Below are 17,843 nucleotides of genomic sequence, written 5' to 3'. Positions count from 1 at the left end.
TGTCTGTCTGTCTAGCTGGCTGTCTATCTGCTTGCCTGTGTATCTGTCTATGTATGTATGTGTCTGTCTGTCTGTCTAGCTGGCTGTTTGCTTGTCTGTGTATCTGTCTGTGTGTCTAGCTGTCTGTCTGTCTGCCTGCTTGTATGTGTATCTCCCTATGTATCTGCCTGGCTGACTGTCTGTCTGTCTGCTTGTCTGTGTATCTGTCTATGTGTCTAGCTGTCTGTCTAACCAAGCAACTATTCTACATAGATATTGCATTGTACAAAATGGTTACATAAAATCTAGTTTGTAGAGGGGATGGATTTTTATTTGGACAAGGCCCTCTTCACAACACCTGTACAGAAAGTTCATTACATATTGCTTAAATTGTGTCCCTCCTATTTTTATGGTACATCATATGCATTAGTTCAGTAAATTCTTATGTAACAATTCATCTAATTTTTAGAAACATACTTCTGAATGGTCATATTATTTATAAGTAAATCAACTTTGCTCTTTTAATTGGCTCATGAACAAGTGTCCACTAGGTTTTTCAATGGAGGTGTTGCATGATTATTTATGATCCAAACTCGATAGTATCATCTGTGATTTCTTTATATTCGTAATCACCACGTCCATCCATATGTAGGTAGTACTGTGAAAATATAAACAAATATACATAAATATTAACCAAAGCCTAAGCGATGCTTTAGGACATTCAGCGCTACTGAGTACAACATTGCCCTGGAGATCGGCACAACGGAAATTTGATTGATTGATTCATATTCTCTCTCGTGTTGGGAATTGTTCCCTGCAATTTTCTTTACGTGAGACATGGACACAAAGACATGCACCACAATTGTACAAATGATTCCTATGTTTAGGGTAGAGCTGAGACGACATGACATGGCTATGTTGGATATTCACCATCACTACGCTGAAGATACAAGGCTTTCCAAGTCAGTCCATAGTCTATTCTGGAGTCACTGAGGCCCAGTAGTGAAATAACAATAAACGGAAGACTTACCTCATGGTGTTTCCATAGTGACCGTCTATGTGATACAGTAAAAAGTGTAATGCCTTGTTCTTTGCAATAGTTGTACATGAAACCTTCAACATCCACACTAACAGCACTTGTACACTCATCCAGAATAGCAAACTGGGGTTTGTGATAAAACACACGGGCCATCTGAAATATCAACAAAACACAAAATACATGTTACTAATCAGCTTGTGCCCTGAGACAACAACTAAAGCATACAGGTGGCTCAGGTGTGTCCTATTGTAATGGGTACATCCTAGGATGTGATTGTTATTATGTGAAGGACTGCCCAGCTTTAAAAATGGGTACCTGGTAGGCTGTGATTGCTATGTGAAGGTTTACCTAGTTGTATAAATAGGTATCTGGTAGGATGTGATTGTTATGAGAAGGAGTAATCCTGTATACTATCACATACACATACAATTAACTATAATTCTCTATACAAGAGCATAAAACGGATGTATAGACACAGGCCTGCAAACATCAAATAATAGGGCTGAAATAATAGGGCTGACCAGCAAAGTCTCATTCAGCAATATCACAAATAAAACACTTTTAAGTACTAAATTTATTACGAGTGAATGTTGCATTTGCTTTTTTTTATAGAACTATCATAATACTGTAATCAAGCTACTTACAGCTATCCGTTGTTTCTCTCCTCCACTGAGTACATCCATCCAATCTTGGACAATGTCCCAGCCTCCTTCTCTCTCTAGTAAATATGTTAATTGAACCTGTCAATCAAAAGAGTTCAGTCAGTGACAGATAACACAATCATCCATTTTGTTGGACATTGCCGTACTCATTGTGTATAACCCCAACTCAACTCATTTATAAACCCATCCCCTTATTTTTATCCTTTTTAAACAATTCAAACACCTGGTATAACAGGTTTCTGAAAATTCATTTCTTTATAAAAGATTTCCCCAACGTTTTAATAAAGAAAATAATTTTCACAAACTTGTGCTTGAAATCGAGGTCAAAATGTTATCAAAATTAAACCATTTTAGAATCCAATATGGCCACCAAATCCAATATGGCCACCATCTACCATGGGAAATTAAAAGATTGTCAACTTGCTTGAAAAGAAGATGGTGGATCCCAATTTGTTTATTATTACTTCAAAAGGTCAAGAAGGGAGCTTCTATTTGGCAAAATTTGGAGATCTGTCCTCAAGGCATATGGGATTATTCTCAATTAACTTTCTGACTCTTGAGTAGTAATATCTTATGATCATGATTACCTACATGTACTAACACATGACACAACTTAATATTTCGGTATATCTTGTTTTTCCCATCTCAGTAGAATCTGATGATAGATTATGAGAATTCTTACTTTTTCCAGGTATTCCTGCAGATTGGCATCACTGATTCCCTTCCTGGTCATGTCATCCTTGGTATCTGGATAGATGACTTGATCGCGGAATGTTCCTAATGTCATGTAGGGTCTCTAAAAACACAAGACAAATTATTGATAAACACTTGATAGCATATTAGCTAATATAAACACCACTTTGAGTTCCTTACAAATATAAATATAAAAAACTATAAATGTGAAAATATTCAATAAAAAGTATTAGGGGCACAATAAACTTCCAAAGACGAATGTTTTCAAAAGTGATAGCCTTAAATAACACCAAATATTCCACCATATTCTCCAGATCACGTGCAGTTGAGCTTCTTAACAACGTTTTAAAGCTGAGTAAGTTACCTAATTTAAGTCCTATTTTATCACCCAAAATCATATTTAAGTTGACAGCAGTAATCAATATAAGTGTACTAAAGGCAGAAATAAGTCTGACTTGACTTTTAAACACACTGATGCAATCACATTACCTGTGGTATGTAGAACAGTTTGGCTTTTTCTGGTTTGGTCATTTTGCCACCAAATAATGGCCACAGCTGTTAATTGAAAATGAACAAAATGTAAAAATTAGTACACATGCATGAAAAAAATAATACTACGTAACACTTCAATAAACACACAGAGACACAGACAGACAGACAGACAGACAGACAGACAGATATCTGTCGATCATAGTGACAACACTTAGGTCACAAGTATTTTCTGGCTGAATGAAGAAAAAGATTGGAGAATAACATGATTATATAAGCACTAGTAGTATCAAAGAAAAATTGGGGAAAGTAAAGGTAATTTTGAATGTTTTGACATATTTCAAACACAGCAGAACCAGTGATGTAGACATGCAATGTTGTCACATAGACGTGTGTTGTTGTGACGTAGAACGACCAGAGTATATATTCCATATCTTTGATCAACTTGGCTTGTGCAAGGTATAATACAAAAAAAAATGGTAGCCAGCAAAATTACTCACCTCTCCTAGTATCCTGAACAGAGAACTCTTCCCGCATCCATTGGGTCCACAAACCAGGACATTCTTACCAGACTCCACTTCAAAGTTCATGTCTTTGATCAACACATCTCCATTTGGTGTCACCAGAGGGACATGTTCAAATCTAAAATGTGTAAATGACAGGTAAAATCATTAGTATCAAGAAGGCCTGGGGTTCAGCTTGATATGCCATATTCTGGTTATTGGAAAGACAGTTTGAATACATTAGTGTGAAGTACACAATATTCTGGTTACTGAAAAACAAAAGATTATTTAGTTTGGCCACTAGGAGTGCTGGTCAGGAGTACCTTTTGGGTCATAGAAGAATACATTAGTGTGGAATGCATCATATCCTGGTTACTGAAAAACAAAAGATTATTTACTTTGGCCACTAGGAGTGCTGTTCAGGAGTACCTTTTGAGTCATAGAAGAATACATTAGTGTGAAATGCATCATATCCTGGTTACTGAAAGACAAAAGATTATTTACTTTAGCCACTAGGAGTGCTGTTCAGGAGTACCTTTTGGGTCATAGAAGAATACATTAGTGTGAATTGCATCATATCCTGGTTACTGAAAAACAAAAGATTATTTACTTTGGCCACTAGGAGTGCTGTTCAGAAGCAGCTTTTGAAGGTGGTTAAGCCAGACTATGGCATATTATGAAACAATCGTACTAAGAAACCAATATACAGCACCGATTTAAAATATGAAGTAATCTCAATTTTGTCAAGCTATCAATCTGACAAAGTCCACTCCTCATGCACTAAAAGTTATAACAAGATACTTTCCTATGTAGTAATTAAACGACATGATATTGTTGCATTTCACATGTGTTGATTTTAAAGTGGCACAAGCTAAGTTTAGAAAACTTTCACTCAACTGTAAATACTAACATAAAAATTGTTTAAACTATTCTAGTATAATATTAATGTTGATGCATGTATTCTATGATATTCCAATTGTCATCTGGCATTGCGAGAATAGTTGACTGCCTAGTATGAAGTCCTCGACAGTTTTTGATAGGTATCAAAAAATTGCATCATCGGATCTTTTATGTTTAATATATCATAATACCGGGTTTCAGTCATTTGCAAGTGATAGCTATGTTTGCTTCTGCAAGTAGAATACTACGAGTGACTTTTAAATACACAGCATAAATCTCACCCAAAAATGTATAAACTAAGTTTGTTCCCCTTTAAAGTTGCTGATTATCTAACACAGTAAAAGCCAATAGGGCACTTGCAATCCAGACTGAGCATGCTCAGATACAATGGACTGTGGGATTATCTTTGGTTATCGTAATACCTAATCTGGAGCTACCAATAAAATAAACCTCCCATAAAGGTCAGGGTGACTATGAATTGATTATCTGTGGTTACAAACAATGTAACAATATTGTTTACAATACTAATTGATTAGCATTTATTATCCCATTTCCCATGATGCAACATTCAACATGGCAGGTTTGCAAGTGTCCTATTATGTGATCCATATGTGTTACTTACTTGATGAGTCTGTCCTTAAATATAACTTGACCACTGCCAGGAACCAATGGCTGTCTGTCATCTTCACTATCTGAATCTGAAACAATTCAAATATCAGTTGACAGGAAAACAAAGTTTGTTGTCTACTTTTGGAAGCTCTCAGAAGTGACCTTTCACATTAATGTTACATCTAATTGTCTGTAAGTCATGTTATGAATTTGTTTGACCACACAACTTTCAGACATAGGTCTCTCAAATATATGTGATAAATTTATACTTTCTGTTCTCTTGCAGTCTCATCAGTACCAACAACTAAACTCCAACCTACACATTATTATATGTGAGATGACCAACACAAAACGTACAATGTATGGCGAGGAAACTAAGTTTCTTCATTAAAGGGGAACACCAGTCCAGAAAATAAAGATATTTTCATACACTTTGGGTTCTGGCGAGTAATTTCATGATTTCACAAATATATATTTTGACTGGTTGCTCTTTTTGACTTCTGTTGTTCTTTCAGTAGAACACCATTGCATTGTGGGTCTCAGCAGACATGATTATTCATTGGGCGCACATTGAATATACATGACTATTATATGAAGGATGTAAGCCCTTTGGCAACCAAGTAAAAATTATGTGATATACATGAAATGAGTTTTCTGAAACCAAATTTTATGAATATACCTTTATTTCCTGGAGTGGTATTCTCCTTTAACTAACCAGTTTCTTAAAGCCACAGTAGCTTAAATGAATTATTTGCTATTTTTATACCAATTTTTGGTTGGTTAAAAATTCACTTAACAGTTAGTAGAGATAAAGTTACTTTTTTTGGAATCTAGTGACAACGTAACTTTCATCCAAATCACGTCATTTCTTGTACCCAATTATTCACACTAATCACAGATTGATACTTTTCAAGTTCAAGTTCAAACCACAAAACTCATAACCATAATTGTCTCTATGGTAAAGAATATACCTCTGTTTCCCATGTTAGATGTGGTTACCATGGTACGTTCATAATGTCCTCTATTCAAATCATCAAGTACAGTGATCAGTTCTGTCACTCTGGATGTAAAACTGTCATGAAAAAAAAACAATCATTGTCATGAAAACAGTTTTCACTAATTTCACATCACTAGAAACATGACAGTGTGATCAAGAGTTTTGGACTATATGTAGACCCTTTAGCATTATTCATCTACTGTTTATTTATTTCTGCATTTGTATATTTCTCATGTCATGTGTATTTCAAATCATTTGATGTGTTACATTAATTTTATCTCTCGCTTTTACATTTTACTTGCATTTTCTTTCCATGTTTTATTCAATTGGCATTTTTATTCCAATCCTTAGTTTTCAATTTTATTCACCTCTCTCTCTCTTTTTATGAGTGGACATAAAAAGCTATTTTTCATGCAATTTATGACAATAAAGTTATATTATTATTATCTTATACTTTTTATAAATTTTCATAAAAATTGTAGCATCTTGATCTAAATGGAGTCATGATGGGCAAATGGTTAGAGTAGCCAGCTTGGAATCTGCAGGTTGCAGGTTTGAACCCCATCGCTGCCATTTGTTTCTGAGTGGCTAAAGTCCTTGGGCAAGATTGAACCACAACTGTGCCTCAGTCCACCCAGCTGTATAATTAGGGACCTGGTAGGATAGAGGTTGTGATGTGAATGCTTTAATCCTATGCACTTATAAAGGCTGCAATATATTGTATGCTCCCCAGGGACTTTGGGAAGGATAAGGGGCTGTTGTGCCAATATAGATCCGAGCCAGGGGTAATAAATGTAAAGCGCTTTGAGCACAGAGTGAGAAAGCGCTACACAAAAACTAACATTATTATCATTATTAAAACTTTCATGACTATGACTAAAATCTGTCCCATGAACTTTCTGCCGAAATACCATGAAATGTTGCCATTTATCTTGTCCTTGACAAAAAAATGATATTTAAAGACGTACCCGGCAAGTCTTGTCATTTCTCTACCAGCAAGTACAATTCTTCCAATAGCTTGTGCCATTCTCACCAACATACGACCTGATTTGTAATAATCCTGTAGAGCAAATATGTATAGTTATAGACTGGATCACTGTCAATGTCAATTGGCAATTATCTATATGATAAATGGCATCATTATACCATAGATATTAGTATAGATAACATTGGACAAATTATGGTTGACTTAAAAAATGTGTGTCTTTTGTATCTCTTTTGGCAACAGAATGGGAACCTTATGCAATATTGGATGTCTGACTATCTGTGTGTGGGTCTGTCTGAGTCATCAATACCTAAATAACCCATATGACACAACACAGATAAAGCTGATATTCTCAACGTGACAGAGCGATAGTCAAATAATTGCAAGAGAATGTGATGTGTTATAAAACACTTATTGCCTGGCTATGTTTGGGCACTATTAGATATCATATTACAGCCAATGTTGTAATGTAGTGACTACTTCCATCAGCTTTCAGTCGTGAAGGAAATAAATAGTTATAACATAACAGCCTTACAAGTAATAGACATCTCCTAGTGCACTTATCGCCACGCAATAGTCGCATGTATCATGAATGTAGTTTTACCAGCCAAGTACTTATCATATTTATAAAATGTCCCCTCGCTAAGTTACCCCTTTAATGTCCCCTCACTGAGTTGCCCCTTTAATGAAAGTATTATGTATAGGATTACACCTCTACAATTTTCCTACACTTTCTCAGTTCTCAAGTTTGCTGCGAAACATGAATCCAATTTATAACTGTTTACAACTATGACTGAAAATGTTCATCATACTGCCGCCAAGTGGTCAGCTGTAACTATGGAATTTGTCATTCTGATGAGGATCATCGACCAAGAAAGCTCAATGCTAAAAAACTTTTGAATTGATTGTGTGTTATAACCTTTGTAAATAACTATATTATATATTTTTATATATTTATGACTATTTTAATGTATTATGATCATACAAAGACTAATTCCACAGTTCTCAATTTTGTTATGAATCACGTTTAAAAAAAATAACTAAACATACCTCTAGAAGTTCATTGTGTCCACTGTTAAGATGCCTTGGGTCACCAAGATTGAGAAAAGGACGACTGACAACAAGATATCCAACTACAGTTGCTACGTCTGTAAATAAGAAATAAACATGATGTCAATGACAGCATCACAAAAGTACAATTGTAAAGGTTTATTTAAGATATTGACAGGACATCCAAAATAGACAATTGATGGGGGAAAGGCTGTTTCTGGAGACCTCTGAAGCAAATTATTGCCTCGGTAACACAGCTGTACAGATGGGTAATTGGTAGGATGTGATTGTTATGTGAAAGTTTACCCAGCTGTGTAAATGGGTACCTGGTAGAATGTGATTGTAATGTGGTTTACACAGCTGTATGAATGGGTACCTGGTAGGACATGATTTTGTATGATGGGTTTACTCCTTTGGTTTTAGTGGCAAGAAGGATTGCATTTTCCTCATGGCATTGATAGAATGCAGCTAGCAGAAAGACCCCAGGTTCAAGTGAGATGTAAGGAACTGCAGTGTTGGATGACATTGTGCAAAAGTGCTAAGTAAGAAATGTACATGCATGACCACATCCTAGTACATACTTACATTTTGCTACTATGTTGTCTACAAAACCCATGTTGAATCGAAATTGTACAAAGTCGTTCAGATGGTTGATCAACTTGGCAAACGACTGTCGTATCGTTCTCTTCTCCCTTTCCCCACCTTGATAAAATGCGATTTCTTCACTGTTCGTAATCAGACGGGAATTGACATATCTGAATTCTCCCTCATATTTTTGTTCTGCTACCGTCATTTTACCAATAGGTCTACGTAGTCTGTTAACAAATGAAATGAAATTGGATTATTCATTTTTTGTTTCCGATACTTATATTTCCACCAAATGCAGTACAAAAAATACTTCATGCAAGCCAAGTTGAAAGCATTCAAACAAAAAAATAAAAAGACACATCGGAAGACAAGGGGTAAACACCATGAACAGAGCCAGGGGGGGAGGGGGGATATTAATTACATCATCTCAATGATCACTTCATCACTTATACACCACTTAGTGGCAAAGCCTGTAAATAGATCAACAGTTTGGCAAAGCCTGTTGACCCGAACAGGCGAACCATTACTTGAAAGGAAGTAGAACTCCTGGTTGTATTACAAGAACATAGGATTTATAAATTAGTCATTCTATGTCATAGTAATACATGTCATTGGTTGAGTATAGAGCTTATTAAAATACAATACTATAGTACATGTGTGTCTTAGTTATAGACTATAAATGACCTGTATTGCTGGCATTATAAAATTAGCCATGTTTTAGAAACTTGATATGGCCAAAGGATGTTTAATGTGTCTTCTACAATGACTTTTGAAATAAACAAACTGTAATTGCACACAAATATGTACTCACATGCACCCACATGCACACGCACGCATGCACACACACATGCATGAACACTCACACATGCATGTACACACACACAGACACACACACATACACAAACACATGCACACACGCAGACACACACACATCCACATGCACACACATGCACATGCACACACATGCACACACCTGTGATTTAACACATGGCATCAATTTTTGAACACAAATTAATCACACCTACCATATATCACATTACCATAGCAGTACTAGTGATGTTCACTTGTGCTTACACAGAGATACAACATGATAAATGTCAAGAATTGGCACTAATTTACTTCATAATTAACATAACCTGCACAAAAAGCTAAAAATAGATTGACACCAACCTTGTCAGAATAAGACCAGAGACTGCTAGGTATCCCATCATAGTAGCTGGACCTTGCACACCAATAGCGTTTGTCAACTCTCGTATGTAAATAACAATGTCAAGTAAAGGCTACAATGTAACAATAAATATAATCCAAAATTAACATCTTCAGTTTTCTTATTAAAACATGATAAAATCATGGTCAACAGCTTATAACAGTGTTTTTGCTGAGGGTGGTAAGTAGGTCAAATCTACCAGGGCTCCCATGTTATTTTACCTGGTTTCCCAAACAAAATTACCATAGACTCTATGTAGAAACACTGCCATCTCCTTTTCTGTTACCAGGGTTCTACAACCTTAGCAAAAACACAATGGTTGTCATAGCAACATCAGTCATGCAGAGCATGTGTAACATAATACATTAATTAAATATTCTTGATTCAATATCTCATGTTTGGTACTTATGTTTTCAGTCAGTAGTTATCTAAAATCAATCTTGTTGTTCTTGCCAAATTCATTCAAAATGAAAGATCACACATTGACAAGTAGTGAACATCTTGTAAGAAAATAGGGAACTGACAAGGATGAACACTAATTCAGTCATGGTTGAGATAGTATGTATCATTTTGAGCAAACTCACAAATGTCTGTAATTATTCTATTTCTAAAAATCATTAGACTACTGTTTTACATTTTCAAGTCTGTGTTTTCAGGCTTCCTTATGGTCCATTCTGAAAACTGCCTCTGCATTAAGTTTTTACATGGGTAGAAGAATATGGTCAAGTGTGAGTTTCCATATAGTCAGTGAACTCAAACACAAAACTTATCTGATTAGGAATGGCGCATGACATCCAAAGACAAACGTGTCTTACTAAGATTGGAGTAGAGAAACAAAAGACAAACTTACTTTACTAAGATTGGAGTAGAGATCAACCACACTATTACAGAATTTCTCGCTATCCTGAGTTAACAGCTGATCAGCATTAGATATCCTATTATCTAAATTACTCATCTTGTAGTATGTATTACCTCTGAAATAGTAGATGAAGGAGGGTTAGAGGGGAACAATTGCCTCATCATTATTTGGACAAAAAAAAAAGAGAGTAAAGCTACTAAGTAAAATATACATCAAGATGCACTGGCGCAGAGTTGAATTTCTAATACCACGTCTCCCTTTGTGGTGATGACTTGATGATATTCATTATCCAACTTCATTCCCATCTCTTATGTTCACATTTATACTCGCATTCATATTCAAACTAGGTCACATTGGTCATGCCATTTTTTTATTTGGTTCATTTCCCATAATATCCCATAATATCCCCCAGTGTAAAACAACCCTCTCTCCTGAACCAGATTTGCCAATTTTTAAAACTCTGCATTTTGAGAGGATGTACATATGATGCAAAATCAGTAAAAATCACTCTTCTTGGTCACCTAAATATATAGAAATGCAACTAAGATAAAAGCAGCCATACCTCTGTACTATCAGATTATGTAAGGATTACAAATGCAAAATCTGCTCCCATCGCCATAGACATTAATCGAAGAGATCTCTCTCTCAATCCAACATCTGTGCTATCACTTACCTTAAGTACTTCTCATAGAAATGATTTGTCAGGCGTGTACGGAATTTCAATTTTAACATATTCAATCCATACTGTGACAAAATAAACAAAATAATAATTTTGATAAAAGATATACAACCAGCTGGGGATTTGTAAAAATTAATAAAATCCATAATTCTATTAGCTTATGTATTGAATAGTAAACGTACAAATGAAATATTCATTAGTAAGAGATACATTGTCAACTAATAGGATATCATGTTCTATAGCTTTAGTACAATCATTATCATCACTCACTTATTACAAAGAAAAAAATGGGGGGGGGGGGACATTAAGTTTCCACCATGCTAATCCTTTTTCAAACAAACTAAAAATGAATCTGTCCCCATTTATGACAAAAATGAAACGAAATAAATTGAAACATGTCTGAACAAGTAAACTGTGAACTAAAGCCCAAAGGACTGATATGAGTACATTAATTAATGAACCCTTGTAAAGTTATCAAGTATATTAAATTTGACCAATTTTCACATTCAGCTTTTTAATGTATAAGATACACAGGAGCCATTACAGTGTTTCACGCTGTTAAAATCATCAGATGACTAGAACTATACCATTAGTCTTCTGATGATTGCAACAGTGTGAAATACTGTGTAACAGTTCTTGTGTATCTTACTTGATACTGTGTTATTTACACAGCTCTACATACATATGTATTGAGTACTGTTTACCATTTTACATATACTGAGTTTATTATATATATATATACTATTCTCTCCAGTGAGACACCTTACATGAATATTATAGAATAGATATTTAACCCCTTTTCATTACTCCCTCCCCCTGTACCCCCTGTACCCCCCCCCCTCCCTGTACCTGGTCCTTTCTTCTTACCTTTAGCAAGTTATTTACAACAGAGATCTGTGAAATAAACATAAAATACAATATCATTTTTTAAAACTTATTCACATAAATATGTATACTAAGAATGAAGAAATTTAGAGAAAGCTTGTCAATGCTTAGTAAACTGCTTTGTTATGAATACTAATAATGATACAAAATTCAACAAAACTACGAGTTGTCGTTTTTTTCTTGAGATCTTATTTATAGGTATATTGACTGGCGATATTTCAACTTCCCATATTATTTGGATGACACACACATACACACTCATTTGCAAAAGGTTCAATCCAACCATACATACTCAAGATCTTTTTTTTGTAAAGCGCTTTGAGCACAGAATGGGAAAGTGTTATATAAAAACAAACATTATTATTATCATTATTATTATTATTATTATTTTCACGTGATTGATGTATGTCTGTGTGTGTGTGTGTGTGTGTGTGTGTGTGTGTGTGTGTGTGTGTGTGTGTGTGTGTGTGTGTGTGTGTAGACGTATATATGTGTGTGTGCGAGTGTGTATACATACCGATATATATGTATATAGACTAAATCCAAAGAATAAGGATGTTATAAGTTGTTACTCGGAGTTTCACGCTTCCTCAGCGATCATCAGGCGAATGATTATCGTAGAGGAAATGTGAAACTCCGAGTAATGAGTTACAACATCCTTATTCTCTGGACTTAGTCTATAATGCTCTACTATAACTAATATTGCAACGAGCACTGTTCTTACCAGTGAGACACTTACATAAATAATATGTATGTGTGTATACATATATATATGTATATATGTATGTGTGTGTGTGTGTGTGTGTGTGTGTGTGTGTGTGTGTGCGTACATATATATGTATATATGTATGTGTGTGTGTACATATATATGCATGTGTGTGTGTGTGTGTGTGCTTATTATAATAAAAATGATCAAATGATCAAATGAATAGACAATGATACCACTAAAAATATGAATGTATTTTTTTAAAGTCAATTTTGATGACAAATCTTTGCTTATAATAAGTAGTAAAAGGCACTTACCATTGGCATTGCATAGATAAATTTAAAAAGATGGTGTTTAAATAAATTAACATCTCTGCCAATAATGGCACTTTCGATGGCTGTACCATTGGAAATCATCCAAACATCACAATACGTACGTGTTATCAACATAAGCGCTATTAAAATGATATAACCAGTCTGAAAATAAATACATATATAGGAGAATACAAAAGTATCAGAAATCAATGAAAACCAGTACCGGTAATAAAATCTGGGTTTTTTTTCAAGGTTTGACAACCTGTTACAAGAAAAGTGGGAGTTATGATAAAACTGGTATTGTTGCCAAAATACTGTCCCATGATTTTCGTGGGAATGCTGACAAAAATAAATAGTTAACCTAATTGCTGAAAAATAAGAAGAATTAATTATTTCTAAAAATGATATTAACTATACACCCAGTGTCAAATATGTATCACTTCGATTTTAATTCCACTGGGGACAGTACCCTCACATTCATGCAATAATTTGCAATATTACGCCCAAGCACACTTTGCCCAAATAAGGTCATATAAGCAAAATATTGTTTTATAATGTATTTCAATGTTCCATGTGATATATGATAAAACATTTACAGATCAGGTCAGATATGGGTTTTGTGGACCTCTGAAGTATGGTTTACTGGCTCATAACATTGTACAGCTTTGGGCCGCAACATTATACAGCTTTGGGCCGCAACATTGTACAGCTTTGGGCCGCAACATTGTACAGCTTTGGGCCGCAACATTGTACAGCTTTGGGCCGCAACATTGTACAGCTTTGGGCCGCAACATTGTACAGCTTTGGGCCGCAACATTGTACAGCTTTGGGCTGCAACATTGTACAGCTTTGGGCTGCAACATTGTACAGCTTTGGGCCGCAACATTGTACAGCTTTGGGCCGCAACATTGTACAGCTTTGGGCCGCAACATTGTACAGCTTTGGGCCTCAACATTGTACAGCTTTGGGCCGCAACATTGTACAGCTTTGGGCCGCAAATTCATATCCGGTCTGTAAAGATTATTAGACATGTATTAAAGTCCATTGGCTAAGTTGTCGGGTGAATAAATATAACAATATTTGTGATATATTTGTTGACTCAGTCTCAACATCTTGCGTCAAGTCAATTATAAATATCTGAGAGAAAAAAACATACCTCTGGTGTGAACCAACCTGGGACAAGAACTCGTAATATCCTCATCATACGACTATCAAACACAATAAAAAAAGACAACAATGAAAAAAGAGGCCGTAGCAAGAGATAGACCAGCATTAGGTGGAAGATTTCCATTTAGTATTTTGAAATATCCTATTGTTTTTGGTGCAACTTTTTAGTGTTTTTTTTTTTAGTTTGATAACATTGTGAATCATATGAATGCACTACCCACACATACCACTACCTATGGAAACATAGCTGAGGTGTAAATTCCAAGTGTGAACATCATTGTAGCATATTACTTAGCACTAGGTCTAGGTGCAGTACAAAGTTTAAGTCTATTTGTAAATTCATGAATATCACCTGCCTGCACCTGCCTTCATCATAATATTAACCATTCATATTACAATGTATCATTTTTACAAAGTAGCAGTCACATATGCCAAAATTTTGTTTACAAACATATACTTTCAATGAAGAATAAATTTCTAGTCATTATATAAAACTGTTTTTATTTAAAAGATGAAATATACCCAACTTTTTTATTTAAAAGTACTCACCTGATGAAAACCCCATCAAGGGCAGCCTTCTCTGACTTCTTACCATCCTTGTCTGTGATTATAAGGGGAAGAGTTGCAGCACTGGCACTACAGACAAATTATTGACGAGAAAAAAATTAGTAAGACATACTAAATACGTAATAAATTAAATGTGCTAAATATCGATATGATGGTTGTATCTGTGATTAGAGTTTACACTATTCGACGGGTACATGTAAGATTTATACAAAGCTAGGGGTTCAGAAAAGTTGCACAGTAGCCTAGGGGTACAGGGTAAAATTAAGTATTGTATTGAAAAAAGTATTGAAAATCACAATCAGGGTAACAACGACTCCTTACAGAGTAATGGATTGAATTGTAGGGCTTCTTGAAGACAATAGAAATATCAACATAACAAATCTTTCTTTGTTATATGCAATTTTTTCATAATTAGTGACAAGACTGGAGAAGAGCAGCATTTGGTGTAGATTGTAAGATATGTCGTGTCATTCCACACTTAACAGGTGTCCTCTGTGAAAGGGGTTGACTGATGTGTGAGGGCGCTTACCAGTCATAACGTCCCCGGGTCAAAACGTCCCCGGGTCAAAACGTCCCCGGGTATGACCAAAACGTCCCCGGGTCAAAACGTCCTCGGGTATGACCAAAATTTAACCAAGAGACTTGACTGTGTAACAGTTTCCGTTCCTTCCCTAAAAGTGTCAATAATTACCGTGAAAGTTGCAATTTACTTTTTCACCGACTCGCCAGTGCATACTACTTTCGTTCATCACGATTAACTATATTTGCATGATGTGCTAAATACATTGATCAATCGCAACATTCAAGTATTTGAAGCATCGCCACGCGTGACTTTAAACCTTACCGCCCTCTTCATTTGTGTTGCTAATTAGCACTTGTGTTAGCCGATCCATGGGAGCCGCATAAACATATTTTGGGCACCTGAGGTGGGTACGCAGTCACATTACTGTATTGTGATGTAAGAAATAGTAAGAAATAAGGATATAATGTAACACACACACACACACACACTCACACACAAATAGTTTGGGTCGAGGAAAATGGAAAGACGGGGACGTTTTGACCTGGGGACGTTTTGACCCGGGGACGTTTTGACATATGGAAACCGGGGACGTTTTGACCCGGGGACGTTTTGACTGGATACCGTGAGGGCGCCCTACATTTGGTGATGTTCATGGATGAAAAGAGGTACACCATAGATGTCAAATGTAGTCATCATATGCATAATGTAGAGCAATGAAATATTTGATTGTTCCTTGCACACAAAATCGCATGATCGCACAATATGACTTTTACAGAAATTTACTGTTTTGGATAAACAAATGTAATAATACAGAACCTCATGTGGGGGGGGGGGTGTTGTATTTGCACACATGAATGAACTTCAAAAGCATAAAAAAAAACAGAAAGTCCATTATATCCATCTATCTAATTATAAATGTTAAAAACAATTAATCCTTTATACAAAGAAAGACCAATTGATGCTCATTATAATTTTATATAATTAATTTGCTGAAAATGTTTTGAGCTCTTTGTCATGGATTAACTTTTGTTTCAATTTTTAAAGATGTGTAATATAGAATGAGTTTATATATATATATATATATATATATATATAATTAATTTTATAAAGTATCCTACATTTTGTATTAGACTTTGGTAAACGTACTTTGAACTACCCGGTAACAGTGTTCTACACACATGTATTAGAGTGGCGCTCGAGCCACACCGTGTCAGGTCTACAGGGTCAACACACTTTCTCTGTCACCCTGACCTCACACCTTTTGCAGAATGCGACTCCTCACAGAGACGTCGAGACCAAGTTCATGATCACCACGTTGTGGCTGTCGACTAGCCCCGGAGAACTAGCAGTGTTGATCAGTTGATTTCCGACTGTAACGACACACTATCGTATTTTCACCGGTACTGTATTATAATGAGCTCACCCGTACCCGACCCGTCTGACGCCTCTATTTACGTAATATTGATATCACCTCATGCATGTTCATGTTCAAGTCATGTTCAAAAACAACCCTGAGTAATATCGATTCATTTTATTTTTCAATTAAATATTAAAAATTAATGTTGACTGTGCCGTTAAGAACTTTGAACCGCTTCGATTGCACAGTCATTACCCGGGTGTTATCTATATCTCGGCATGACATGACCGGCTTCAAATACCGGTGTTCGAATCCGATCATCCGACGATATCACGATCGCTGACATAACACTCAAGAGCGACGTCGTCGGAGTATCTAAACACTTACCCTCTCTTCTGTTTTTGTTTCCCCTTCCTTGCCTGGTTGAGGTAATACAGAGCGATCAAACCGACCACGGCAATTGCCGAATTTTTTGACGTTAGCTTGCTGAAGACTGCCATGATTGACGATGGTAGGTAATGTAATCGAATGATCACCTAGCTGTATGAGTCAAAGGTCATAACAAAGCCCTAGATGAAGCACAGACACTAGAGGGCGTGTTTTCAGTCAAGAGTTGGTTCGTATACGGTATATCATATGTTCCCTGAACCACAGATCGCGGTGTAACCAGATAGGTGGGATGTTTCATGCTTACATTGTTGTCTACAACGACAGGGACGATAATGAAGATGCAAGAAAATAAATTCAAACAACTTTCGTGACTCTGAACCCCCACCTCCACCCCGGTGTGACCTAAGCATTGTTTCAGAAAAAGACAAAAGCGAAATCTCCTAAACTTTAAACGAAGTTATCTATTACACTAGTTTATATAAGCATCAATACTTATTATAGGCCTAATAAAAAAAATGTGTGGTTCCGATTACACCCAATTTTAGAATAGGAAGGGTAGGTAGATTTTTTGTTTTATTTTATTATTATATATTTGTTTCATGTCTAGTTCAGGTAGTTATGGTTTCTGTTCTTTTCCATATGGTTTCTGTGTTATTTTCTCATCAGATATACAGCCATATTACAGATTGGAAGAA

The 17,843-nt window shown here is 35.7% G+C and overlaps 1 protein-coding gene across 1 annotated transcript; it reads right to left on the bottom strand.

Annotated features, from left to right (window-relative positions):
* Positions 1 to 358: 358 nt before the first annotated feature.
* LOC144436258 (ATP-binding cassette sub-family D member 3-like) lies at positions 359 to 17,261 on the bottom strand. The gene is made up of 19 exons (XM_078125003.1): positions 17,146 to 17,261; positions 14,861 to 14,947; positions 14,301 to 14,352; positions 13,148 to 13,306; positions 12,107 to 12,133; positions 11,234 to 11,304; positions 10,552 to 10,675; positions 9,665 to 9,774; positions 8,492 to 8,721; positions 7,907 to 8,004; positions 6,840 to 6,931; positions 5,846 to 5,946; positions 4,888 to 4,963; positions 3,363 to 3,504; positions 2,863 to 2,928; positions 2,363 to 2,476; positions 1,663 to 1,758; positions 1,010 to 1,171; positions 359 to 637 (listed from the first exon to the last, which is right to left on the bottom strand). Exons 1-19 carry the CDS (start codon positions 17,256 to 17,258, stop codon positions 560 to 562), a joined length of 1,998 nt encoding a protein of 665 aa, XP_077981129.1. The 5' UTR covers positions 17,259 to 17,261; the 3' UTR covers positions 359 to 559.
* Positions 17,262 to 17,843: the final 582 nt, after the last annotated feature.

Source organism: Glandiceps talaboti, chromosome 6 (genome assembly GCF_964340395.1).
Source record: "Glandiceps talaboti chromosome 6, keGlaTala1.1, whole genome shotgun sequence".
Lineage (NCBI taxonomy): Eukaryota > Metazoa > Hemichordata > Enteropneusta > Spengelidae > Glandiceps > Glandiceps talaboti.
This window is presented reverse-complemented; position numbering and strand designations above follow the sequence as displayed.

Excerpts from the sequence above, each read along its gene's own strand:
- LOC144436258 (XM_078125003.1), bottom strand. The coding sequence starts at position 17,258 with ATGGCAGTCTTCAGCAAGCTAACGTCAAAAAATTCGGCAATTGCCGTG. Across the intron at positions 14,353-14,860 it reads CTTGATGGGGTTTTCATCAG|TCGTATGATGAGGATATTAC; the intron begins GTGAGTACTTTT and ends TGTGTTTGATAG. Across the intron at positions 12,134-13,147 it reads TTATCTATGCAATGCCAATG|ATCTCTGTTGTAAATAACTT; the intron begins GTAAGTGCCTTT and ends TTTATTTCACAG.